Raw genomic sequence first — 27,155 nt, forward strand, 5'->3', positions numbered from 1 at the left:
GATCCTATTTGCTATTGCTGATAGCAAGGGCGATTTTGGCCAGGCAGTGCCCAAGAATGAAACACATGGGTAGGTTCTTTTCTCTTTCTGCCCCTATTTTGACAACTTTGCAGACCCCATGAGAATAGCAATCATCTCTTTCAGTTAAGTAATCAGTTCTGACTCGAGTAACTTCATTGATAGATGTAAGTAAAGGTAAGAGGGGCTTGGATGTATGCAAACAAAACAGTTTATTTAATTTGTCTACATTGCCAATTCCTGGAAAGTAAGTGGTTGATACATGCTTCATGAATCTGATAGACCAACTAGAGGACCACATTCTAAATTCCAACTCTATTTGGTCGTAAATTGTGGAGCTGAGTTTGTCAACTTGATGCCATATCAATGTCATTGAATGGATCGCATACTCAGTGTCTGTCTTGGAGGATGAAAACTTTTCAACCTGTCGATGATTGCTCAGTGGTCTTGTAACTTCAGACTAAACACATGTTAAAAGCAATAACTCTGATTCCAAGTGTTTAGATGCTGGGGTTGTGTGATTCAGGCTGGAATTTTACCGTCCCGTCCACTATGGTAATCGGAGCAGTGGAGGGGTTGACCACGGGAAAGTCCATTGATCTCGGGTGGGATTTTATGGTTTCAGGACAAGCGAGGCCATAGAATCCCACTGAGGGTGTGGATGTTCTAGATGTATCTTAACATTCCATTGGACTTTCACTTACATAGGATCCTTCACAACAGCACGTGTCTTGAGCAACGTGCAGCCAACGGAAGTATAGTCATGTGAGTGTATCTGTAAGTTTTGATACCTATAAGGTGGCAGCCAGAATTGAAGAACTTTATGTAAAGACAGGAATGCTACCTATCTGGGGGTGTGCTCTAAACATGCATCAGGAATTAAAAAGGGGGTAGCACTTCACATGAGATCAAGAAACGTGAGTACTAGAAAGACCGTGTGGCCTGACAAGAATTCTGGCAGTTGCTCAGGAAGTATATGCTCTAGACCTAGCCTTAAGGTGGAAAATTGGCAGGTATCTCCTGTCCACACAAAGCAGGACAAATGCAATTTGGCCAGCTTTTGTCCTGTTGCCCCCTCAATTATTCAACAAGTAACCAAAGAAGTGCTGCACTTACTAATAATGTGATCGTCATTGCTTAGTTTAGGTACAGTCAGGTTGTCATACTTCCAGACCTGCTCTAAATATGCAGAGAAGATCTGAATTCCTGAAGTGCAGTGAAAATGAGGACTGTTGGATACAGACTCTGGTTGCTGTTGAGAACTTTGAATGGGGGAGGAGGGGGTTCCATCTGAAAAATCTATTTTGAGGCTACTTATAACTATAATTTATAATGCATAAAGGTGGTTCTTGGAGGGAATGGGGCTCCCATTAAAAATCCCTTCATTTGCCTCAGTCTCTGACTGTTCAGCTTAAATGTCCTGTAGTATCTTGATCCCCGCACTGTTTCTTGTGTTTTCCAAATGTGCAGTTGCCTATCCACATGCTGGCAGTGCTAATCATTTGCCAAAGCGAGAGATATCGGAATGGTTTTACTTGTCCCAAACCTCAAGTTCCTGTGTTTGTCTCAACTCCACTCGCTTTTCCTTTAGGAACCTGAAGGGCATCAAACCTGGTCCTGCGTACGACTCAGAGGAGGAGGACAAGTGCAAGCCGATGACCTATGAGGAAAAGAGACAGCTGAGTCTGGACATAAACAAACTTCCTGGTGATAAATTGGGGCGAGTAGTTCACATCATTCAGTCCCGTGAGCCCTCACTGAGAAACTCAAACCCTGATGAGATTGAAATAGACTTTGAAACATTAAAACCCTCCACGTTGCGAGAGCTAGAACGATACGTTACATCATGTTTACGGAAAAAAGCGAGGAAACCTCAAGGTGAGAGTTAGCCCTCGCGGATTAAAAAAAAATAATTGATCGTCACCTCGCTATATAAAATTGATCGAAAAATTTGTACATTGATTCATGTGCACAATCTAATCAAGCCATTCTTAATATATCAGTCATTCCCTCTCTTTACTAAAACTGTTCTCCACTTACCATGCCATATGCTATTTCCTGACTGCAAGGTGTGTAGGGAGCTTCCCCCCCCAGGCTTTTCTAAGTATTACCTCTGAAAGCCGGCTGTTAGGTAGTGTACAAGACGAATATGGGGTTGACTTGTTTCTCGGATGCTAGTTTCTTTTTTGGCCCTAAGCCATGTCGCTGCCATTCTGTGTTGTCAATGCACTATCTTTGTGCCAAGAATGGTTGGTTGAAACAGTGACTAGTTATTAGCTTAAAATAAGAAACTTGCGAATGCTGTAGTAAAAACAGTAAACTCAGCAGTAAAAGCAGAAACACTAGAGGTGTGCCTGAGGAGAAGATTGTCTGTATTTTATGGTTGGAAGTAATTTAAGCAAAGATTGATGGAGGTTTGTTAAGAAACATGTCAGAAATTAGTGCCAGTGGTATCAGACTGTGTAGTTTTCTGTACTGAATTTCAATCCCTTGTGTATAGTAACTGATAACTAGATGAGTTTACTTCTTCAGTGGACAATTTGAATCTATTGAGCGCAGTCTTCCATTTTTAATAAACATGATACCGCGCGTACTCTACCCACCCCCACCCCTCCAGAATATTACCTTTTATGTTCAGTAATGAAGGTGAAACATGAGCAGCATTGCTGCATGTTGTAATGCTGTAAGTTGCTGCTTCATTGTTTCAGAAATCCTTTATTTTGTTTTCCTTTGGCTCCCTATCCTCTGCAGCAGTAGGTGCAATAAAGCGTCATGGCAACTGCCCCATGTCTTGCCAGAATGAGTTGTTCTTGTGCGTGGCAGCTAGTGACTATTTCCTGTTTGCTCAACAGTGGAGATGTCACAGTGAATGTTCTTCTGCTTTCCAGATGTATCATTGCTCGCTCCCCACCTCCCCGCAACACCACCACCATTGTGGGTCTGATAGCTAGAATGGTCGTGCTCCCCCTCACAAGATTTTTGTAATTCTGTATGGTATATCTTGGTGAATTGTAACCAGAAATTTGCATACAGCGCTATCACAAATTAAAAATACTGGCTGATGTATCAGTTGCCAACATCTTAACTGTGAAGTCCCAGCCTTCCTTACCCATGTCTACTTCATTGCCATCCACCAAAAGCAAAGGCCCAGGGAGAGGATTTAAAACAACATGGGGGAATATTTAGCAAACTGTTCTAGCTGACACAGGGAAGAGCAGCAGAGCTTGGGCGATGAAAGGCTTTGTTCAACTATTTACATGCACCGTATCTGACTAGTCAGTACATAAAGGGGCAACTTTTATGGGAATTGATGAATAAGGATTGGGGGAAATTATCTGTCAGCTATAAGTTAATTATTAATTGGAAATTAATGTCACCAACAGAGGAGGAAATAGGTTAACTAGACAAAATCAAATTACATCCATCTAAAAGCAAAATGTTGTGGATGCTGGAAATCTGAAATAAAGAGAGTGCTGGGAGGAAAACCTAGGTCAGGCAGCACCTGCTGCGGGAAAAATGATTTTATGTCCAACTTCTTCCAAAGAAGAGTTATATTGGATTTAAAACGTTAACTCGGTTTCACTCTCCACAGATACTGCCAGACCTGCTGAGTATTTTCCCCAGCACTTTGGTTTTTATTGCAAACAATATCTGTTAATCATGTAGCATTTAAAAAGTAATGAGTTGTCTCTAGAAATATAGATTCTATTGTAAATAAATGCATAAATTTAGATTATTGGAGCTCAGGCATTGTTGAAACTGCAGAATGTGGGAGTTTAATGAGACGCTGATGAAGTTGCTTGTGACTTAAGTCATTCAACTGGAAGGTTGTTGAGCTGGAGTGGAAGGTGGGAATATCTGGACCATCTACTCCAGACACATGCGTACCACACATAGGAAGAGTCATTTGACTAGTCATTGAGGTTAGGTGAGCATTTATGGAGTTGGATAACCTAATGAAGAAGGCATGCACAAAGCACATAAAGAATGAGTTTAGGAAGACAAAGAATGAACGTGAAATGAAAATGTTAAAAAATTACAAGAAGAAATGGGTGAGGTATCAGCACATCAGTAACAGAAGGTTAATTAAGTTTAGGACCTCCAAGACATATACACAGCAGGTGATAGTGAAAGGATAAAGATGCTTGACTGGGATTTTGCCACAATTTCTGTTAAGGAAATAAAGAAAATGTGGTAGTAGTTGAGAGGGCTAGTACAATAGTTAAGATCGGAAGAAATAAGAAATACATCCCAAGCTTCAGATCCCAGTGTCGTGTTCAAATTGATTGCATCTACACATGGTCAAAATCTATGAAGGCAGTATCATGAAGATTTACAGTCTGGCCTAAATGATATGCCAATATCTAATATCTATCTAAACCCAGTTTTGCAAATTTTTCCCCATCCAGAGCACCGATGCTCAAATACAAACTTGACATTTGAAATAAGGGTATTGATGTACAAAAATTCAATTGGTAAAGGAATTGAGGACTTCTGAGTAACAAGTGTAATTCCTATCTTCAAAAAGGGAGGTGTATCTAATCCTGGGAACAATAAACAAGTGGGCTTAACATTTGTGGTAGGAAAGGTATAAAATCTGTCTGATAAATTAACACAATTTGAAAAATAAAGTACTGTGAGGTTTTGCATTTTGTATTTCCTAATGCTTGCAAATTGGCCCTGTAAGACAGTAGCTGTTGCAGTTAGGATAGGTGGCTAATAGGGTGACATTGACTAGCACAGGCAAGATGACAGCAATTCAGAAATCCAGAGGATAGAAGGATATGGGAAAGAGTGGGAAGAAAATGGCTCATTGAATGAGAATGGCTATAGCATGTTCAGCTCATATGCCTTTGCTCACCTGCTGAAGGCACAATTCATTTAATGCCATTTCCTGTCTATCATACACAGTAAAGTTTGGCAACGTTTCCTTTGCATAGGATCCTATTCCCTTTTGAAAGCCCTAGTTGACCCTGTCTTGACTTTCAGATCCTAACCACTTGCTGCATGAGAGTTTTTCCTCATATTGCCATTGCTTCTTTTTCCAATTATTTTAAATCCTTTTGTACTCAGCCATTTCAATGGGAGCAGTTTCTCCCTATCTATGTCTTTGCAGACCCTCATGATTTTGAATGGCTCTATCTAATCTCCTTTCAACTGTCACTTTTCCAAGAACATCCCAATATCTTCAGTCTTTCTACGTAACGGAAGGTCCTCAACCTCTGCAGCCTTTTTTGTGAATTTTTAATGCACCTTTTTAATGTCTTCACATCCTTCCTCCTAAATTGTCATACCCTGGCCTGGATGCAATATTCAGTTGAAGTCAGACCAATATTTCATAACTTTTTTTGCTTTTGTACTCTTATCTCCCTATTGATAAAACCCAAGACGGGGGTTTTACTTTATAAATTGCTGCCAGGCTGTCCTGCCACCTTCAATGATTTATGCACATGCATGCCTGCCCTTCTGCTCTTTATTCCCCCCCCCCCTTTAGATTTGTATGTTTTACTTTATATCTGTAATGTCATGAGTTCTTCCTACCAAAATGAATCAATTGGCTTGTAATATTGATGCAGAGAAATGTGCACTCTGACTACATGCTTACTTATTTGGTAGTGTTGAGATGCTTTACTAATCTTTTATGTGGAAATTTGGAGCAGCGCTTGCCAAATATTCAAACTAGATTAACTAGTTGAAAAATGCAGCATCAAATATCAACACAAATGCAGAGGGAAGCTGCTGACCTTTCATAACACAGCAAGCATTTGTCTCAAATAAGACAAACTAATTTCTGTCGATCTCACTTGCAGCATTCTATTGCCAGGTTACTTGGTGTGTTTAGCTTATGCAGTTGCACATATTTTATTGCACTATAATACAAAAGATAGGTAGGTATCTTAGGATAGGTAGTAAACAATGTTGACCCACAGAAATGAGTTGGAAGCTTCCTCTGGCCCAAAAACTTGGCTGTGCTGGAAATCAGATTAAGTTATTGCACATGGCCAAATGCAGAATTGGTTATTGCTGTCAAGCAACTAATGAATCTCAAATTATGGAAATGTTGGTGCTGTTTGATTGAAGGTTAGAGGTGACTGGCCCAAAGTTTCGTCTAGTTATATGAATTTTGAGCCCATAAGGTCCAGAGAAATTACAGTAAAAGTCTCTTTCAAAAACTCCCTCTGGACAAATACCAGCCTAAAATCAAATTTAATCTTGCTGCTGCTCTCTGCAAGGCGCATCCCATTTTGTTTTCCAAAAGTTTTCAGCTGTCTGGCCACAAACATGTCAGGAAATTGAAGATTTAATTTGACGAATAAAAATTCAAAATTAAATTTCACATTTTTGTGCTGATGTGGAAGGAGATGCTTATGCAGAGGAATGGGACCCTTTGTGTTAAAACTTAGGGTCAACATCAAATTCTTCTAATTCGTATGTATCCAGATGAAGAGTAAAACTCTCCTTATTTACTTTCAAATCAGTCCTCTGCAGCTTCAGAATCTGCACGTATTATCTTTGTGTTCTTTGAGATTACCAATTTATAGCTAATTTTGTTCTTGTGGGCCTGTATCAACTGAGAGTCAAAACTACAGAAACTAATTTTGTTTTGAGCAATGATAGGAGGGACTTTAAGCCCATCCATCCAGGGTGCATCAAACCCCAAATTTCAGTGATGGTAGAATGCAACTCCATGTGGTTCCCAGTCTTACTACTTAACCCTTCTCTTTATGATCCAAGTTGAACATTAGAAATAGCAGGGTAGGCCATACTGTCCCTTGAGCCATTCAATTAGATCATGATTGATCTAACTCCACTTTCCAATCCTATCTCCATATCCCTTGATTCTTTTGTCCAAAATAACCTATCAATCTCCTGCCTTTGTGGAGCGTATGAATGTTCCAAGATTATTCACGTTACTTTTTCTTCCCGTCTTTGCCTACTCGTGTTGCACCATCCAGAATGCCTGGTAATGGTTGGATTCTCACTGTGGATACAGCTGCAAAGCCAAATCTGTGTCCCCACTTACCAACACATTACTGCCACTGCACCATTAGCTGACTGTGTAGATTTTTCTTGGAACTTGTAGGGGAAATTGTTGAAGATAATTGAGGTTATCAAATCTCTTGGATTTCTATTCAGTGTTGCCGTTGGTCTTAAGTGCATAGGACATTATTGTAATTGAATATATCTGAGGGGAAACAACTTCTTTTAAACCACCCCCCCCGCAAAAAAATTCAGATCAATTGTAGTTGAATTGGTTTCTGCTGCATATTAATCAGACCCATGAGGTGATGCCCCAGCAAGCCTAATATCTTGTCAAGGCAGGAATGCATACACACCATTCGTAGTCATGTACATGGCACTTGGTCAGTGTTAATCATGTGAACAGTGAGAGCGCAACTCTTGCAGTTGTGGGCCTGAGATGACTGCTGTATAAAATTGTGTAGCATCTGTACACAATGGCTGCTTTCAAAATTAGCTCATTCTTTAGGATTGGATTGTGGAATTAGACTTGGTTTTCATAAGCTTGACTAAAATAAAATCAACAAACAAAATGCTCAACCTTTTTCCTTCGCTTTTCTCCCCCCATTTCTCTTTGAAACTGTCATGCCATATTACATCTTTTGCCATTGTCTGAAGCAAAGTCACCATCTGAAAAATTTCACAAAATATGTAGTTTATTTATTTATGTGAAATGAGAAATAAATAGAAATGGGAAAATTGTGGGTCAACAGCCTTGCACACCTCGATTCTAACTGAGTGTTCATGTGCGTTTCCAAATTAAATGTACTGTCCACATGACAAGTGCTTAAAAATAAAAATTGTATCCCTGTAGGGGGAAAATGGAGCAACTCTGACCAGCTGCTTGTTAATTTAGTGTTTTCCATGCCAATGATTTGACGGAGGCTGTGTGACTGGGCTTGGAATTCACATGCTTTTTTTTGGCAGACAACATCATTGAACATCTGTGAGTCTATTAGTGAATGTGGTTCGGGGTTCCTTCCAGCTCCCAGGCCACAGTATTTTTCTCCTGCCCTGAAGGCAACTTTTAAACACTCAAACATTTAAGATTCCACACACACAACTCGGTTCTTGCAACTCCAGGCTATGATTGTGAATTTTGCCATAAAGGCCATTGATAACCACATTTGAGATTGTATGTATGGGGTTGGGTTGGGTAAGGGACTTTCTGTGCACCACTCAGTACTTGAGGAAATGTGCCTCTCCATGCTGTTAAAAAGAAAAATGCATTTTTGAGAATTTGAGCATATATAAATAAGCTAGACCATTAATTGGTTTGTAGATTAATATTACAGGGTTTAGTGCAAAAATAATGGTGTTGGGACAGTGAACATGATTACTAATACAAAATGCCTCGCATTACATCTCTAACTGAATGGGTTCTGTTATGTTCTAAACCAACATGATTTGGGTGATCTGTTCTTCTGTATCTTGTTCTTCTGTGTTGTATGTGGTGTTCTTACCCTGCTAGGAGATGATTTGAACTTTTTTGCACTGGGCGTGATCATTTACAGATCATGGTAAATGATCTGCTCTGTTCTATCATATTCCACTTGTGTATGGGCATGCACGGGTGGAGCAATGACATTATTGGGCTTCTTAACCAGGGGTCAAAGCAACAGCTGGTTTTCAGAGGTACACTGTTTCCTTTTTAATGTTGAACCTGATTTATCTCTTCCTGTGAAATTGAATTTTTTATTGTAATTTTGCAAAATTCGCTAATTGCAGAGTAGTGATGTCATGATTTAATATTAAACCTGTCTTTGTGCAAAACCATTTGTGTGTGAAGATATTTGTGATTGCCTGCAGGGAAAATAATATGCCCAACAAAAAGTCAGGTGGTGTACTGAATCAGTTTCTGTCATGCCACTTGGTGGGGCTTTTGTCACTCACGGTGCTGAGTTCATAATATCAACTGTGTCACTGTGGGGAAATACTAAATACTTCCTCGGAGAGCATGGAATTCGCTGGCCCTTGTGACAGCTGGTTTATGGTGGCTGTGGAGGCTTTTGTGTCTTCTATCCTCTTGCCATCGGGTGGGGTGTGTGGGGGGGAAGCTATTGAAATGAAATGGTTTACTTGGTCTCATGTTTTAAGTGGCAGGAGCAGATAGTTTTAATTTTCTTTTCTGTTCCAGAATCCTTGAGAAATCCCTGTGCTGGCTATAGCTTACATTTGATATTGTCCTTTGTAATTTAATTGGAAGCCGCAACCAGGGATTACTCTAGCCTCTGGCCTGGTTTTCCCTACGCTGCTGTTTACAGTAGCACAACTGAGGTCACTAGCAATGAATTGAGCCCTATATTTTTACCCTAAAGTGATTTAATCTGTCAGTAAAAGACTCTGACCTCGCTATTGCAAAATCCATATGCTTCCCAATATTTGTTAAAATTCTCTTCAGATTGATGGCCTTCAAGAGCAGTCACAAACTGTGAATGGGTTTTTGTTTTCCTACAGCTGCTTTCTTTCTTTTTTCTTTTTAAATTTGCAGAAACCTTGCATCTGATCCCACGTGCCAAACTAGAGTAATTTTATTCACTGTGTTGTACCTGTGTACCGGTACCAAAGTGTTTGGTCCAAATCTTGTTGTGTGATGCTGTTTGCAGTGAAAAAAGTCCCAGGGAAATCGAACGATGACCTCCAGCTAGACTCGAAGAGTGAGCTGGATACCAGGTTACATGACGTTAGCGGCCAGCTGAGCTCTGGGAAGAAACCAGGCAGAAAAGGTTGGTGTAGTGCAACCTTGTGAAGTAGATCCTTAGGCAAAATAGGCTGGGGTCAAGGCTAAAGTCAATTTGTTCGTACATATAATAAATAGCCTTGATTTTACGGTGCACATACCTCTCAAACTGCAACATGTTGAATGCTGGAATTCAGGCTCTAGTTTGGAGGCAGTGTGGCATCTGTAGAATCGCCATGTTGGCTCATTTTACTTGCTTGCACTGTGTTGCTACTTGGCTCAGTGGTGAAGCTTCCTGTTGGGGCACAGTGATTTTAAAACAGTACAGTTGAGAGGTATGGTGGTAAATCTAATTAATTTGGTTTACTGGGTTGAAAGTGATTTAATAAATAAATGTTTATTTCTGGTTATGTACCAAAGCTAACATGGTACTTCTTTTTCATTCAAATGATTTAATTGCAGGTGGGGGTAAGATGTTTTGATTTCCTGAAACTGAACTATGAATGAATAAGTCTACATGATACTGTTACTCTTTATAATGAACAATCTTATTAATTCAGGAAAAGCACCCTCTCCTACAAATTGAATCAGAGTTAAAATTCATGTAATCAATAAATTGTAATGATCCTTGCTAATACGGCAATAACTTGTATCTAAATATTTTACATAAAGTAAGAGACTAATGATGCACTGAGCCAGAGCCTTGTCTGTTTTACTAAACTGAGTTGATTGGAATTGAAGTTGCTTTTTTTTCCCTCTGGTTCTTTCACGAAACCAGCAATGAATGATTTGCACATCTGGTAACACAAGAGAATTTCATGTCCCAGCCTCAACAGTATGATAACCAAGGCTTGATAAAAGCATATTCCTTTCTTTCTTCCTCCCCCGCATCCCAGGGAAAAGTAATATTGGGCCAAGTTACGGACAGTGCATCTTTTGTCATTGTGGTATGGAAATGGTATGCTTTCAGCTTTTGCACTTTAAAAGCATTTATACTGCACTTTTGTTTGGCCAACATTGGATGTTTTGAAGAGTTTATGAAGCAACCCACGTTTGATGCACAGCCTCCTAAGGCCACAAAATCATTTATTCTCACTCTTAATGATTGTTATAGACTGCAGCTCTCATTGTGGGTATTTAAAGGGATGAGTGTTTCAAGTCTGTGTGATGCAACCTTTACCCCAATTTTCCTTTTCAGTATGTCTACAGACTGTTTCCATCATGAGCTAAACATTCCTCGAAGTTTTCACATTGAATTTAAGTTGCACTATTTAGCGGAGAGTTATGATGCATTATCTCACCAGGTTTTTCATCCTCCACTCCTGATTTTTCACTCCCTACAGGTGGCTGGTCATAAGCTAATGAAACTTCTGACTGATTTCATTGTTCCTGTTATCATTGCGATACAGTCACTCACTGACTTGGGAGTTGTTTCGAAGGTTGAAGTTTATCTTTTCTTTAGATAGGGTTGTCCAGTCAAAGCCTGTTTGAGGCATTCTGCATAGTTTTGTATGCTGTGTTGCAGAATTGCACTCTTGTTTATTTGGAACTAGTGAGATCAGACAACTTGTTTCCTTGGTAACTGTAGCTTATCTGGTAGCCTTCGATGTTGCAAAATTCTGAATAATTTGTGGCATTTTGGAAATGAAATCAGGGCAGTGAGGTACTGTGTAATTTGGATTTCACAAGCATCATATTGCTTGTCTTGTCTTAATCCTCTTTTCACTTCCCTGAGGGCACTGACTCTTTATGCATCACTGGCGGTCCCAAGGCATCGATCAGACCTATTAGGATAATTTAGTACACTAACAGTTGATCTAACTGAAATCAGTTGAAGACTGGAAATCCAGCCTCATCCAGCAAAACAGTTATCCAATAAGACATAGGTTTATTTTCAGTCTTTGTGTTAAATCTGAACCGTACCAAACACAACACAAATTCAGAAGCATGAGTTAGAACACAATCTCAAGATCTGTGTGGCTTTTTGAGATTTGTATTTTAATGCAGCCTTTTGCAAAATTTTTACTTGTCTTCTAGTTTCAGTTTCAGGCCTATGTTTCATTCTGCCTCTGAGTGATGATAAGAATGCTTCTTACGGCTTCTTGCTCCTGGCCTATTTATGGTTAAAAAGCAGCCAATGTTCTTGCTCCAGTTTACTTTCCAGTCACTCCAGCCATAAAGTTGGCATGTTCTGAGGTTAGGTGGACAGAGGATTGGGTATGATCACTGGCAGGTAACCCTTGGTATTGGTGCTCAAACATTAAGAATAGCTGCTTGGAGAAGCTGTGAAGGGTGACTTGATTTGTGTGCTCAATCCTAATTCATTTTGATCTTGCGGTACCTCTTGTGGCACGTGGCAGTGTTATTGTTCCTCTTAACTTCATGCACTGCAGTGACTCCATCTTTCATTAGGAAAGTTCAGGGGGGAGGCAGCATGGTGGTACAGTGGTTAGCACTGCTGCCTTGCAGCTCCAGGGACCTGGGTTCAATTCCCACCTTGAGTGACTGTGTGGCATTTCCACATTGTCCCCATGTCTGCATGGGCTTCCTCTAAAGCTGTGCAGGTTAGGTGGTTTGGCTATGTTAAATTGTCCCTTAGTAATCAAAGTTGTATAGGTTAGGGGGATTAGTCATGGTAAATGTGGTGGTCACAGGGATAAGGCCTGGGCAGAGTTGTGCTAACTCGATGGGTGAGATTTTCCGGCCTTGCTCACCCCAAGACTGGAAAATCCTGCCCAAGGTCACCACAACTTTGCATGGTCCGTGCCCTGCCCATTACGATTCCTGTAGTGGGCAGGATGGGTAAATTCCACCTGAGGTCTAAAGGCTTCTAATGCCCTGGGATTTTATGAAAGAGACTTTGCAATGCGATGGAAGTTCCAAATTTATAAAACCAATTCAAATTGATTAGGATTAATTGTCATTTAGTGTAGGATTAGCCAAGTAAAGGACAAAATGCCTTTATAGGAAAAGATGAACTGCTCCATATTGTTATAATGCCATATACTCATCAGCAATCATGAATGAGACAACAAAAAATGATGTTTTAAATCCTTGATATCAATAAGAAAAACTTTGGAAAATTCCCCTCTGACATCTTTAGCTGATCAAAACTAGTCCTGGTCCAGATTGGCCATCAATTTTACTTGCCTTTCATATGCCACAATGACCTGCCCAGCCCATTACACATAAAACACTTTTAAAAGCAGAGCATTCACACACAGCGTGAGCCGACAACTTGGTCATTAGGTCTGCTAACCTCTCGGGGAGAAAACAGCCTCTGTCACCCTTCATTATTTTAAACATCTCTATCTAATCGGCCAAGAATCTTTGTCATCTGCTTAACATTGCCTCGTTTTGCACCCATCTTAGCTCATCTGCTGAAACTCTCAATGGCTTTGTTGGCTGTAGATTTGGCTGTTTCAACACACTCCAGGCTGGTTTCCCACAATTCTATCCATCGTAAACTGGAAGTCAGCTAAAGCTTTTGCTGGTGTCCTAGTTCTGCTCATCAATCACCCCTGTGCTCTCTGAGTTGCACTGGTCCCTAACCAAACAATTTCTTGATTTCAAATCTCTATTTCTGTAATCTCCCCCATCACCATATCTGTTCTTTCTTTCTGGTCACTTAAGCAACCTGATTTTAATTCCTGCACTATGGTGGCCATGCCTTCAGTTGTCTAGACCCACAAGCTCTGGAATGCCCTCTCTACCTACACCTCTTTGCTTTTCTACCTCACATGCCTTCTTTAGCACACTCCTTAAACGTGTATTCTTTGACCATTTGTCCTGATATCTCCTTCTGCAGCTCATCAAATTTTGTCCTATAATGGTTCTGACGTGTCTTGGATTTTTTATTAATAAATGTACACAGTTGAATGAGTTTGTAGATGTTGCTGTCCCCTGTCCTGCATCTGTGGTGTGTGTTTTTGGCTGCTAACCTGGCTTGTGTCTCTGGAGCCACTGATCTTTTTAAAAAAAAGACTAATCCATGTATTGGAGCTACTTAGAAACTACTGCCAAGTGTTTGTAAGTTTGGACTGAAATTCAGTGATGCTCTGTAATAACTGGTTTTGACAGCTGCTGGACTTATTGTTTGCTATTAGTAATAAATGACCCACTCACCATTAACTTTGGAGTAGGCAGGAGATTTGCTCGTTAATGTTGAGCTAACTCTTAGGCTGGTGATTAAGTGGCCTGAAAGTATTCACCAATTGTTTTCAGAATATCTACGCGCTCTCCAGACAGTGCAGGCAAAATTGAAATGTTGACCTGGAGACATACTTTCCTTGCACTATTTTGGTATTGGGCTTCACCATTGTGTGAATCCTGAGGGAAAGATTTCTCATATCAAGTGCTTTAGGGAGGCCCCTGGTGCTTCTGCCAGATAACATTGTGAGTGGTCTGACTAAAATGACAGATACAGGACCCCATCCAGCGTGAGTAGAAGCTTTCTTCTACTACCATCTGAAGGCAACGTTGTTAAATTGATGAATATCCATTTTACTGAATTAGAGGATAGTTCACAACTATTCTTTTGTGAAACGATGGTCCAGTACAAAGACTGGTTTCCACTTTACCCTCCTGGGTCCACTGCCTGTTCAGAAGCAACTCCTCAACTGGGAGTTAAAACCCAGCACTTAAATACAAGCTTCAATGAACATTACCTGCTCTCAATTCACTCTGAAGCTGGTCTTGGTTCGCTCTTAAAGGGACCCAACATTGTCAGAACGGTACAATATAAAATCCCCAAACTAAAAGTACAAATGGTGGGCAGAAATGGCATGGGAAATCGCACTCACCAGCAATCTGTGCCTTGTCATGGTTACCTATAGCACAGGCACTTCTGATGAAGAAAATGAAAGTAGGTGGTACTCGCGAGAGAAGATTCTGAAGAATACCTCACCCAGACCATCTTTGACTTCAACAATTCAACTTGATTCCTGTTCCTCTGACCTGTTCAGCACTGCCTTGGCACCACCAAAGACTGGAACGCCATTTGACAGCTGAAAAACAAGGGAACCTCTTGAGCAGTTGGAATTCCTGCTGAAATTCTGAAAGCCTGAAGAGATACATTGCTGGCATGTGCACAATCTCCTACCCATCATCCAGGAAGAATAGGGAGATTTCAGGGATGCTGTGATTGTGACTGTATTCACGGAGGGTGATGAATCTGATTGACGTAACTATAGGAAGGTCTACTTGCTAACTACCAGGGAGAAGATTCACACAAGGATCCTCCTCTGTTATCTCCCACCAGTCAAAGAGCTCCTTTCATAATCATAGTGCATTTTTCACCCATTGAGGTGATGTGATCTTCAGTGCAGCGAATGCCAAGAAAAATTTGAAGAACAGGACCACCTGCTACAAAATCTTTTTATCAATCTCACAAAGACCTTTGCCTCTGTCGACTGTGAAGGCTTATGGAGCATCTATGTGTTTGGGGCAACTTGTCACCATTCTCCCTGATCCATGGTGATATGCAAGCCATGTTTCTCCCAACAGAACTTTGAAGACTGGAATCAAACAAGGTTGTGTCATCACACCTACGCTTCGCTCCACCTTCCTTAGTGTAATAATGCGCTTCACGTCTGAGCAGTTTGCTGGACATGGAGATAATCAACAGTAGCACAGACAGGAAGCTGTTTAATCTGTGCTGCCTTCAGTCTGAAACCAGAGTCACTCCATCTGCAGTCACAGAGCTTCAGTATTCAGATGATGCTTTTGCCTCTGCTCGCTGAAACTAAGCACCAGGTCATTGTCGATTCCTTCTCAGAAGCATGGGAAATGGGCCTTTCACTAAATAGCCAGAAATCAAAGAAACTTTTCCAACCAGTTCCCACAGCACAGCACTTCCCTCTTTTAAGCAAGATCAATGGTGAGATCCTGGAATCTGGACCATTTTCTGTACCTTGGGAGCCTCCCCTTGACAAAGGCTGACATAGATGACAAAGTTCCAGCTCAGCCTTTTAGCCACTGAGAAGGTATTGGAGGGCCAGAATCTCAAACCAAGAGATTAAGGACATTGTTTATTGGGCAACAGTGATCTTCATGCATATAGAATCATAGAAACTCTACAGTGCAGAAAGAGGCCATTCAGCTCAAGTCTGCACCGACAATGGTCCCATCCCAGGCCCTATCCCTACAACCCCACACATTTACCCCACTAATCCCTCTAACCTACATATCCCGGGACACTTGAGGGGCAATTTAGCATGGTCAATCAATCTAACCCCCACATATTTGGGAGGAAACCGGAGCACCCGGAGGAAACCTACACAGACATGGAGAGAATGTGCAAACTCCAGACACAGTGACCCAAGCCAGGAATCAAACCCAGGTCCTGGAGCTGAGGCAGCAGTGCTAACCACTAAAAGAATTAAAACCTAGCACAGGCACCTCAAAGCAATGGTTCCTTCACAGGATTCTCCCCTGAAAGAAAGGCATCCAACGGCAACATCCTGTCTCAAGCCAATACGCTTAACATCAAGTGTCAATCACTCAAATCCAGCTCAGTTTGAATGTTTGAAACCAGCGTCCTGAAGCTTTTACTCAGTCACGGGGATAGCAGATATACTTTCATGATGCCCTAAAAATGTCCCTGACGAGGTCAGGTATCCTCAATGACTTAGGGAAGCAAGTGATTGACTGAAATGGAAAAGGTTCATTTGGGAAGGTGCTGAACCGTTTGAGACTTTGGGAATGCACCAAGGTGAAGTTAAGGTGCCGGGAGTGTGCAAACTTCCAAACAAGTCATCTTTCTGACCTTATAAGCACAATCTGCCCTACAGATGACAGTCTGCAAATTATGCATGATCTCAGAACCATTGGACTGAAATGGAAGCAAGTCGTACTCGAGCCTGAGAGACTGCTTAAGAGGAGATACTTTCAGGATAAACTTGTGACCAAAGTGTCAAAATAACTACATGCATTGGATTTGATCAGGTTCTGATTGTAGCACTCATGCTTGCTCCTATAAATAGAATCATTTAGCCCAATCAACAGACAGACTTCACACGTCATGTGCACAGTGTGACTGATTGGAAAAAGCAACCCACTGATAGATGGTGTCATACCTGAATTTTTGTGTAGTGGGAGAAAGTGTTAACTTTTCATCTTTGTCTTTTCATCAGAATTGGAAGATGTTACAGATGTGACTGTTTTTAAATAAGTTCTGAGGCAGGGAAAGGGAGTGAAAGATGAACAAAAAACTGTTTGATAAAATGGATGCTGCAAGGTAGGGAGGATGTTAATGAATCAAGTAATGAAAAGAGGTCTAGGAGTGGGGTAAATGGGAAAACAGAATTATCCACGATATCTGCCACCTGAAAACAAAAAGCAATGCATGAACTAAAATTAAGTCTAGAAGACCATTACGTACTTAATTGAAAGATGATAATGCTTTTCCCTGAACTTATACTGACCTTCATTGGAGCATTTTAGGAAGCTGAGGGCAAACGAGGTCAGTCTGTGAGTGGGTTGGCACCTGATTGAAAAACTCTGTCAGTTGACGTAGCTTTTCATATACAGTGAAACATTGCTAATCTGGGTTGAAGGATAAGCTTGTAACTCCCGTGTGCAGCCAACAGAGTATTGGATTGCAGTTTGAGTGAACATGGTAATGTTAACTTAACACCGAAGTCTGCATTCTGCTTTATTGGTGATTCATGCTTCCTATGCTACCTTAACATTTGAGGTAGTGTGAAGAAACCACTGTGTCCTCTCACTGTTGGTAACTCTGAAGTTTGAGATGATGCTGGATAGATGTTGGAGAAAATGTTCCTTACATACTACCTGCCGCCCCATTAACGACAAAATAGTATTGACCACTAACAAAGCATGCATGTGCATTTTGATTCCAGACTGGACGTTAATGTAATGATTGGACATTCATGTAATGACCGTGATCCTGAGTTATTGACCTAGTGGTCACAGTTGTGAAATTGAATTCAATAAATCGAGTAATTCGTGGACTGTCATTGGAAAAAGAGATACTAAAGCTGTTCGACACAAATATTCAACTGATTAAAATTGTCCATCAGCCGGACAATGTAACCCATCCGCTATCTACTGTCTCTTGATTCCTGATCCACTTTACAGTCTGAACTTTTAATGCTGCCTTGTATTGCTTTGGAAGCCATAGGGTAGCCCAGGAATTGGGGGTCGACCAATAAATGCAGCTTTACAGCATAAATATAATACCATATTATTAAGCTTCTTTTCTCTTTAGATTTTCACAAAGGGAAAATTCTCAGCACACCAGGAAACTTTAACCTATATTGCATTTTCCTTGTTAAGATAATTTTAGAAAATAGAGTAAGGTCTTGCAAAGGAGGAATATATAGAGAAAGCTATTGCTTTCAATTGTGTTACATTGGCCTAAATTGAAGGTTTGGCTATTTTGGCTTGCTCTTAGTGCTCTGGAGGATACCCCTGCATTGTGGTTTGCTTTTCATAGAGTCAAAGAGGCTTACAGCATGAAAACAGGCCCTTTGGCCCAACTTGCCATGCTGCCCTTTTTTAAACTCCTAAACTAGTTCCAGTTGTCTGCGTTTGGCCCTTATCCCTCTATACCCATCTTACCCATGTAACTTTCTAAATGCTTTTTAAAAGACAAAATTGTACCGCATCCACTACTACCTCTGCAGCTTGTTCCAGACACTCACCACCCTGTGTGAAAAAATAGTCCCTCTGAGCCGTTTTGTATCTATGTCCTCTCAACTTTAAAGTTATGCCCTTTAGTTTTAGACTCCCCTACCTTTGAGAAAAGATACTAACTACCTAGCTGATCTATGTCCCTCGTTTTATAGACCTTTATCAGATCACCCCTAAGTCTCCAACACTTGAGGGGAAAAGTTCCAGTCTATCCAGCCGCTCCTTGTATGCTCCTCAGGTTACTTTATTTAGTTTTGCTTCTCTCAAAACCTCTGGTTACTTGTGGTAATGGCCCAAAGTGACCTGTGGTCTTCTGAGAGCTCTGATGGCATTTACCACGGGGTCAACGCTGGAAATCCTATCCCTTTCTTGTCCTCACTCACTTCTACGGATAATAGGATCGTGATCACTCACTTGAAAAGGAGAACTAAGACATACTCATCACACCTGACTTTACAGATGATTTTGGTTAACAAAGTAAACTTGTATTCCCAATCTCTTGTTCAATTTCTCTTCCGCATCGGGTACTCTGTACTAGGTGACAGTAGTAATTGCTTTGCTAAAGTTGAGGATTTCCCCTTATTTCTCGCAAATACTATCATTATATTTTGCAATAACTGGCATCAAATAACTCTTGACCAAATGCGTACTAAAAAGTATAACACCAATGGGGTCAGAGTGTGAGGTGATTTTTCTGGTATGGTTGCATGTAGTTTTGAAGGACTGCTGAAATTGACAATAACAATCCAGAAAACTTCCAAATGGGATTTTGTTTTTTTCCTTTAATCATAAAAACCAGGAGCAGGAGTAGCCATTCAGATCCTTGACTACGCCACCATTTAATGCGGTCATGTCTGATTTCAGCCTCAACATCACTTACCTGCCTGTTCACCATATCCCTTCAAACTCTGACTAATTAATAATCTGTCCACTGGAGCAACTGAGGTTGAGGAGAGACCTGATAGAAGTCTACTAGATTATGAGAGGCATGGACAGAATGGATAGTCAGAAGCTTTTTCCCAGGGTGGAAGATTCAATTACTAAGGGTCGTAGGTTTAAGGGCGAGGGGCAAGTTATAAAAAAGATGTACGAGGTGGCTTTTTTTACACAGAGTGGTGGATGCCTGGAACTTGACCGGGGAGGTAGTGGAAGCAGATACGGTAGTGACTTTTAAGGGGCGTCTTGACAAATACATGAATGAGATGGGAATAGAGAGGTATGGTCCCCAGAAGGGTAGGGGTTTTAGATCAGTCGGGCAGTATGATCATTGCAGGCTTGGAGGGCCAAAGGGCCTGTTCCTGTGCTGTAATTTTCTTTGTTCTTTGTTCTCTTCCTTAAATTTGCTCAAAGTCCTGGTATCCACCACACTCTAGGGTTGTAAATGCCACAAACTCAGAACCATTTGAGAGAAGTAATTTTCCCCTCGTCTGTTTTAAATCCTCTTATCCTAAACTATGACCTCTTGTTCTAGATTGTCCCACAAAGGGAAACATCCTCTCCACATCTACTTTGTCAATCCTCCTTATCAATTAGATCTCCTCTCATTCTTCTAAACTCCAGGGAGTGTAGGCCTAAACTGCTCAATTCCTTCTCGTAAGTTGAGTTCCTAATCTCAAATTAACCTAGTGAAACTCCTCTGAACCACCTCCAATGCACATATCACTTCTCAAGTAAAGGGACCAAAACTGTATACAATACTCTAAAAGCAGTAATAAAATGAGCATTGTAACAACACAATAGGAGCAAGAATAGGCCATACAGCCCCTCAATCCTCTGCACCATTCAATAAGATCACCTTCTATTTCAAATCCATTTTGCCACTCGTTCCCCATTTCTGTGAATTCTCTCCCAACCTCTGTGTATATTTAAGGCACTGAGCATCCACAGGCAAGGGGTTCTCAAACTTTTCAAACCATGGAATTGACAGAACCCCTGAGAAACATTCTTACTACATTGAAGCTAAACCTCTATAAAAACAAATTTATAAAAGTATTTTTTATTTCTTATAAGTGTGTTTATATATATTTTATATGTGCGTGTGTGTATATATAAATAAGTTTTCTTATTCAACAAAGTACTCAAGTCTTGCCCTTTTTGTCATTTTGATGAGAGGAGCAATGCTACTTTCGCATCTGTTTACTGTTAGGAGTGCTGCTGGAGAGCTGCAGTTTTCTCTCACTCACACATGCACACACTTGCTTCTCCGTGCCTTTTCCATGAGCAAGCTTATGTGCTCAATATCACACCTCTTGTACACATACTTTCACCTCTGTCTATCTCTCCCCCTTTCTCTTCACTCCCCCATCTCTCTTTTTCTCTTTCCCCACTTTCCCACACCCCCCTTTTTTCTCTCTCTCTCTCCCCTCTGTCCCCTCTTATTATTTATTATTTTTTAAAGTTGATTTAATTGTCTGTCTCATGTGCTAAGAGTACCAGGATAGGGTAGGAAAAGAAATATTCAGAATTTAAACCACAAGAGGTCAACTCCCTCCCCCTTTCGCCCTCTCCACTCCCCCCTGGTGTCTCTCACTCCATCCTCTGGCTACTGTGCTCTGCCACCTGCTTTCTTCTTCACTCTTGCCCTGACCTGGAACATTGAGGCCTTACTTCCTTGCAGTTTCCACCTTGTCCATGCTGGCTTCTCCCTGCTTTCAGCTGTTTCTAAGTTCACTATTAACAGCCATTGCAGGGAGAAAGCAGCTTCATAAGATTTGAACAAAAAATTATATGCAAGCCTCAGAGAATTCCAAAGCTTTAGAACTCTATGTGAAGAACTTTCTCTTCCTCTGAATCCTAAATGGGTGACCTCTAGACCAGGACTCGTGTCAAGGAGAACAGCCAGTTGGCATCTCCAGTTGAGTCCGAGTTTTTTACATTTCAGTGAAATCATCTGTTATTCTTCACTGCAGTCAACATTTTTTGCAAAAGTATCTGAAAGAGCATTTCAAAGTGGCACCAAACACAGTGCAATAATATTCAGGTTTTCTACATACATGTTACATTGAGGTGCTTCAGTGCCGTCAAGCATTAGACAATTAGTTTAAAATGGTCGTCACCAATGGTGTCAAAAGTATTTAAATTGTCTGCATAGATGAAGTTGCACCCTTGAGATGCTTCAATACAATTGTGATAATGTAACTTTCACTGTATACATTCAACATAAGCCTATTCTACTTAATGTACCCTCATAAGATAGTTTCTGCAATGATGGAGCTAATGTAGTGAACCTTTGCTGCATCCCCTTTGAGGCAAGTGTATTCTTAGGAAAAGAGACAAAACTGCACAATACTGTGTGGTTTCATCACAGCCTTTCATAATTGCAGTAAAATGTCCTTGCTCTTTACTCAACCCCCTTGCAATAACGCCTAACATCCCTTTTGCCGTAGTTGCTTGTAACTGCATATTAATTTTGTGATTTGAGGGGGTTGAGCTATGAGGAGAGGCTGAATAAACTAGGCTTGTACTCGCTAGAGTTTAGAAGAATGAGGGGAGATCTCATTGAGACGTATAAGATGATGAATGGGATGGATAGGATAGAGGTGGAGAGACTCTTCCCGCTCAAAAAAGACAGTAGGACTAGGGGGCACAGCCTCAAGATAAAGGGGAGGCGGTTTAGAACGGAGTTGAGGAGGAACTTCTTCACTCAAAGGATGGTGAATCTCTGGAATTCTCTGCCCGTTGAAGTGGTGGAGGCTGCCTCGCTAAATATTTTTAAGAAGCGGGTTGATGGGTTTTTGATAAGAGAGGGGATTAAGGGTTATGGGGAGAGGGCGGGAAAGTGGAACTGAGCCACAACAGATCAGCCATGATCTTATTGAATGGCGGGGCAGGCTCGAAGGGCTAGATGGCCTACTCCTGCTCCTATTTCTTATGTTCTTATGATTCATGTGCAAGAACACCCAAATTCCTTTGAATAACAAGTAAACTGCCCATTGTGCTAAATAGTGATCTTGTGTGGGAGACATGGTCGCTTTCCTGAAGCCCTTCGCCAAGCCCGGAACATTAAGGCCAACTGTAACAACTACCTGATAGTCTTATGATTGAGATCAAATAACTACACAAACAAGATCAGTCCTGTGACCTTGGTCTCAGCTGCCCGTCATCTCTGTTAGGGAGGTGTAAATCTTTAATGATTTACAATGCAAAGGAATTGAAATTTTTATCTCAAACTGGAAAGTCAGTGATAGTAATTACTTCTAAGCCAAGAGCTGTGCAGTATAAAATGGTGTCACTCCTGTCTTATTCCCAACAGTCGATATGACAGACGATCGTGGCAATATCAAATATTTTTATTTTCTTGGATGAGCTATGCAAGTTTTTTTTTCATCAACGTAAACTAAATAAAGTAACATGGGTTCTCTAATTGGAATAAGGAATATGGAATGTGTAAAGGGGCTGAAGTCTGTACTTACCTCAACTTTAATTCTTTATCAGGTAAACATATTGGAGTCATCAATTGAATGCCTAAATGGTTGAGGAAAATCTAGGGACTTATATATTTATTATCACACTGGGATGAATCAGCATTGCTTCAGTTGCTGATACCACATTATTTAAGATTTGGCTGTTTTAGATCAACACCCAGAAGGAAGGGTACTCCTCAATGCTGGCTGGGCTCCAATACACTCAGCCCAAATCTGTGGCTTACGTCAACTTAATACGTCCATGAGGTATCGCCTCAGTTGAACATACTGTCATGTTGAAGCATTGAAGACAATACTTCAAGCCTCTCTTGAAATTCAAACTTTAAAACAATATGTAGAATTCCACATATTAGATAGCACAAAAATAGGCCATTTGGTCAAACTGGTTGAGCCGCCTCCTGTTAAGTTTTTGTTAACTCTTTAGTAGGAGCAGGTGTCTTACTCCCACCAACCTGTGAGCAAGTGTTAAAGAGCAAAGTATTTCTACCCCTTTTGTCTGAGTGAATGCTTTGAGGACCATTCCATCAGGAATCTGAAACTTTGCCTAAATCATTCATTTTTGTGTAATTATTCAATCTGTCTTATTTTAAATTAACTTAAAATCCGCTTACTAAGGTGGCCTTTGAACTCTCAGCCATGGCTCAGGTAGCACTCTCGCCTCTTGAGTTAGAAAGTTGTGGGTTCAAGTCCCACTGAAGGAACTCAGCACAAAAATCAAGGCTGATTCTCCTGTGCAGTACTGTGGCGTTCTGCACTGTCTGAGGATCCATTATTCAGATGTTGAACTATTGAGCCCTGTTTGCCCCTCCAGATGAATATTACAGACCACATGTATGATTTCAAATAAGAGCAAGAAATGGAATGCTGGCCAATATTTATCCCTGAATCAACATCTTAAAACAGATTATCTGGCCATTTAATAGGAGCATTCGCCATGCAAATTAGATTACCACCTTCCTAGCATTTCAACAGTGATTATTGACTGTAGAGTGCTTTGGGACCTCCTGCAGTGGTGAAAGGTGCTTTATAAATGCCATTTTTTTTGAGAGAAAGATTCTTTGCTATCCTTCACCTACAGATAGCCTCATGTATTATTAGCCTGGGGCAGGGCAGCTAAAGAAAGAATCAACAAAGGACAATCCTGTTTGACATTTTAGGTTATGTGCATATCTTGTGATTAGATTAAAAAGTTTTTCCTATGATATGTAAGTGATATGTGGTGTTGCATCTCTTCTAGTGTCCTTATTGTTTGTTTCCAGTCTGTGTAAAGTTTACAAAAGAGAAAATATTAATTGGGTCAAACATTCTACCAGGAGTTTTGTAATTTCACCTGGACTGAGGAAATTGCTAGTTTGCTTGTTTTTTTTGAAACAGGAGTTGCCTGGTGCAGGTTACTTGGAATGCACAATGAGGTGGTGCAGTGCAGACTTCAAGTACCATACACTGAGTTCTAAACACGTGAGAGATGGTGTTGTATGGGGTATAATATATTATGCAATAAATAGTGATTTAAGTTTTATACGAGAGTTAAAAAGTACTTCTAAGCAGGTGAACTTAAATTTGGGTGTTGATTTTTTTCTAAATTATTTAATGAGGCATAAATTTACCAAGTAAAGAACTTGATTTTACAATAAAATGTCCATTTTAAAAATATAGCCTTTATATGTACTGTGACTTTAATGTATAAGCTATAATATGCAGTGATTGTTCCAAGAATAAGCAGTTAAGAAAATTTTGATAAGCACCAACGAAGCCCTAAGTTGATGATTGCACTTAAAAAGAGCTTGTATGAAGGATGTTTAGCTGCAGTATCTTTTATTGAGCTTGAATGGATTTTGCTGTCTATTTACTTATATGATAATTCTTTTTGTGCAGCTGAGAAGCATGACATAAGCATGGATGTGGGAGGCCCCTCAAGGATGAGAAGCAGCAGCAGCTCTTCTGAGTCAGACAGTAGCAGTGACTCCAGCTCCTCTGAGAGCAACGACTCTGAAACAGGTTAGCGTCAATTCTTTCAGTAATTGAGCCTGTTGCTAGCCTGGCGCTGGTGGTGTCCATTTCCCCTCTGCCCCCACCTACTCTCCATTCACCACCCACGATAGTTTCCAATCGACAACCAGTGACTTCTAAATACAGCTGCAATACATACAGTTTGCCCGATTAATGGAGTTGGAGCTCTTTGCCAATAGTTTCTTGTGTTAAAAGATCAACATGTCTGGAAGAAATTTAGCGATTAGTCTGTTAAAGCTGCATAGAGAAAAAAAAGTGCAATAATGCTGACATTAATGACCATGGAAAGCCATAAAGAGCTTGAATTGCACTTAAGTTATAAGGCAGCTTCAACAGAGATTTTTAAAAAATTCTTCTTGGAAAAAAACAGGATTATGTTTTTTTTTGCTACCTCTCATCTTACGAAAGATCAACGCTTGACTGCCGGCAAATGAAATTTGCTTCACCTATCTAAAATTTATGAAGGATTTCTGGTCAGAACACATGGAATGCACTTTACAAAACATGGTGTACGCCTGTGCGCAGCCCGTGTAGTGTTCCACATGGTTGGTGCTAACAAAATGCATTCTATGGTCACTGGGGCAGGTTCAAGATATTCCCCAATTCCTTGTGCACTGTGGACTCCTGCGCAATAAGATGCATATGTGTTTTTTAAATATAGTTTCTATAAACAGTAAAAACACAGCAAAAGGAGGAAAAAAGTGTGGTGGGCTACAGTTCTTGTGATAAATCCCTCAACTGCCACAATTGGCAGGAATTATCTAGGTCCTGCGTTCTATCACTTCACCCTCAAGGCCATTGACTCAACGAAGCTACCACAAGAATAGCAAGTAAGCTATGTAATTTGTAAAATTATTCTTGGTTTTGTAGAAAATGCTCCCTACTTAACTAGTTGCAAGGCTGGAACTCAGACTTGTGCAATTTAACATGGATTGGTGACAGTCTACAAAATTGCGATCATGTAATGTCCTACCGAGATATGTGCACCTAATCATCTTCAGAAAATACCTGTTGTGCATCTGTGACAATGTTGGACCTTCTTACCAACTCTCATCACCCATAACAAAGAGCCATTCTGTAAGACCCAGTGATCATCTCTTTTACCTTGTATCCTATAACAGTTTTTACTGCAAAAGCTGTAATTCGGTCTACGTCCTTTGACTCGGGAGCTGTACTCTGAGTCCCTTGACTGAAGCACAGGCTTGTAATTCTTCCCTATCCTGCATTCTGTACTTACATTGACCATGGGAGAATACTTCACAATTTGAAACCCAACATTTTGAACTGGTCTACCATGTAGGTTATTGTGGTCAAGTTTCCTTTATGCTTGCTTTACAGCTTTGGGACATTTCAAATGTTAGAACTTTTCAATGTAGATCTGGGGAGCACTTACCTCCCAAATGCCCTTAAAAAGATTGTATGTCATTCCACCGAGAGAATCTGTCATCTGTTAATTATTTATATAATGAAAAATTGGACAATGGATTTCTTAGCAACGTATAAACTGGAGCTTCAGTTTACAGTAGGTGAACTTCATTATATACACTAGTTAGTGAATAAGATTTGGTAACAGAACTGTTCTAAGGGGCTCTTGCTGTATGTATTTAATACACCCAAGATATCTGTTGACAATTTTATTTTTGTATTATGCACTCCATTATCGCAAATGCGTTACGATATGTATAGCCTTTGGATGCTGTGATTTCTTACACAAATGCTGTCTTTCAAATGAGTGAATTTTTTTCTTAGTTGTAAGTTGTACTTTTCTATAGATTAACTTGTGTAATAGCCACAGAGTGCCGAGTTTGGAACTGAGAGGTCAGCCAGCTGAATACTACATGTGATTCTCATGGCGGTGAAATAACAAAAAACAGCTGCGATCTTTGTACATTGGGGCTGGGCATGTTTGGAGATTGAGGTTGTGTGAACTGTACATAACAGCCCAAAAGGCCTGAAAACTTCCTGGACCCAAGATTACCTGGATAGCTCACCTGCTTTAGTAAAAGCACCAAATAAAAGTTCAATTTCAAATCTTGGGATCTTTGAAGTATGGGATAGCCATCCCAGAAAAGAATGTGTTGCTGTCAGCTTTGCAAGATGGCCGTTAGTCCATCTGTATTGGCCAACATTTTGATCAGATCTACTGCTATCTTGGCCTAAACATTTCTTTTTTTAAAAAAAAATCAAAATTGGAGTAATTTCAGTTGGACGCCACTTGAAACTTAGCAGTTTATCATCGTCTCTGTGTAGGCTTATGTAAGACTGTGCTGTGTATTGTGTTGGAGAAACATACTTTGCCAGGGCATTCTCCCAAGTTTTATGTTCTATTAACTTGAACAAGCTATGGA

General features: G+C 40.5%; 1 protein-coding gene across 4 annotated transcripts in view; it reads left to right on the plus strand.

The window, feature by feature from the left end:
- Positions 1-27,155, plus strand: part of LOC145360983 (bromodomain-containing protein 4-like) — a 157,797-nt gene that overhangs the window by 96,064 nt on the left and 34,578 nt on the right. For 3 of the 4 annotated variants that reach the window (XM_080216498.1, XM_080216496.1, XM_080216499.1), the window contains exons 10-12: positions 1,610-1,896; positions 9,645-9,764; positions 24,673-24,795. In XM_080216498.1, the coding sequence (XP_080072624.1) occupies positions 1,610-1,896; positions 9,645-9,764; positions 24,673-24,795 (530 nt within the window). The remainder of the gene's footprint in view (positions 1-1,609; positions 1,897-9,644; positions 9,765-24,672; positions 24,796-27,155) is intronic. The other variant, XM_080216497.1, reaches the window with a different exon arrangement.

This window comes from Carcharhinus amblyrhynchos, chromosome 33, assembly GCF_965287045.1.
Source record: "Carcharhinus amblyrhynchos chromosome 33, sCarAmb.v2.hapA, whole genome shotgun sequence".
NCBI classification, from domain to species: domain Eukaryota; kingdom Metazoa; phylum Chordata; class Chondrichthyes; order Carcharhiniformes; family Carcharhinidae; genus Carcharhinus; species Carcharhinus amblyrhynchos.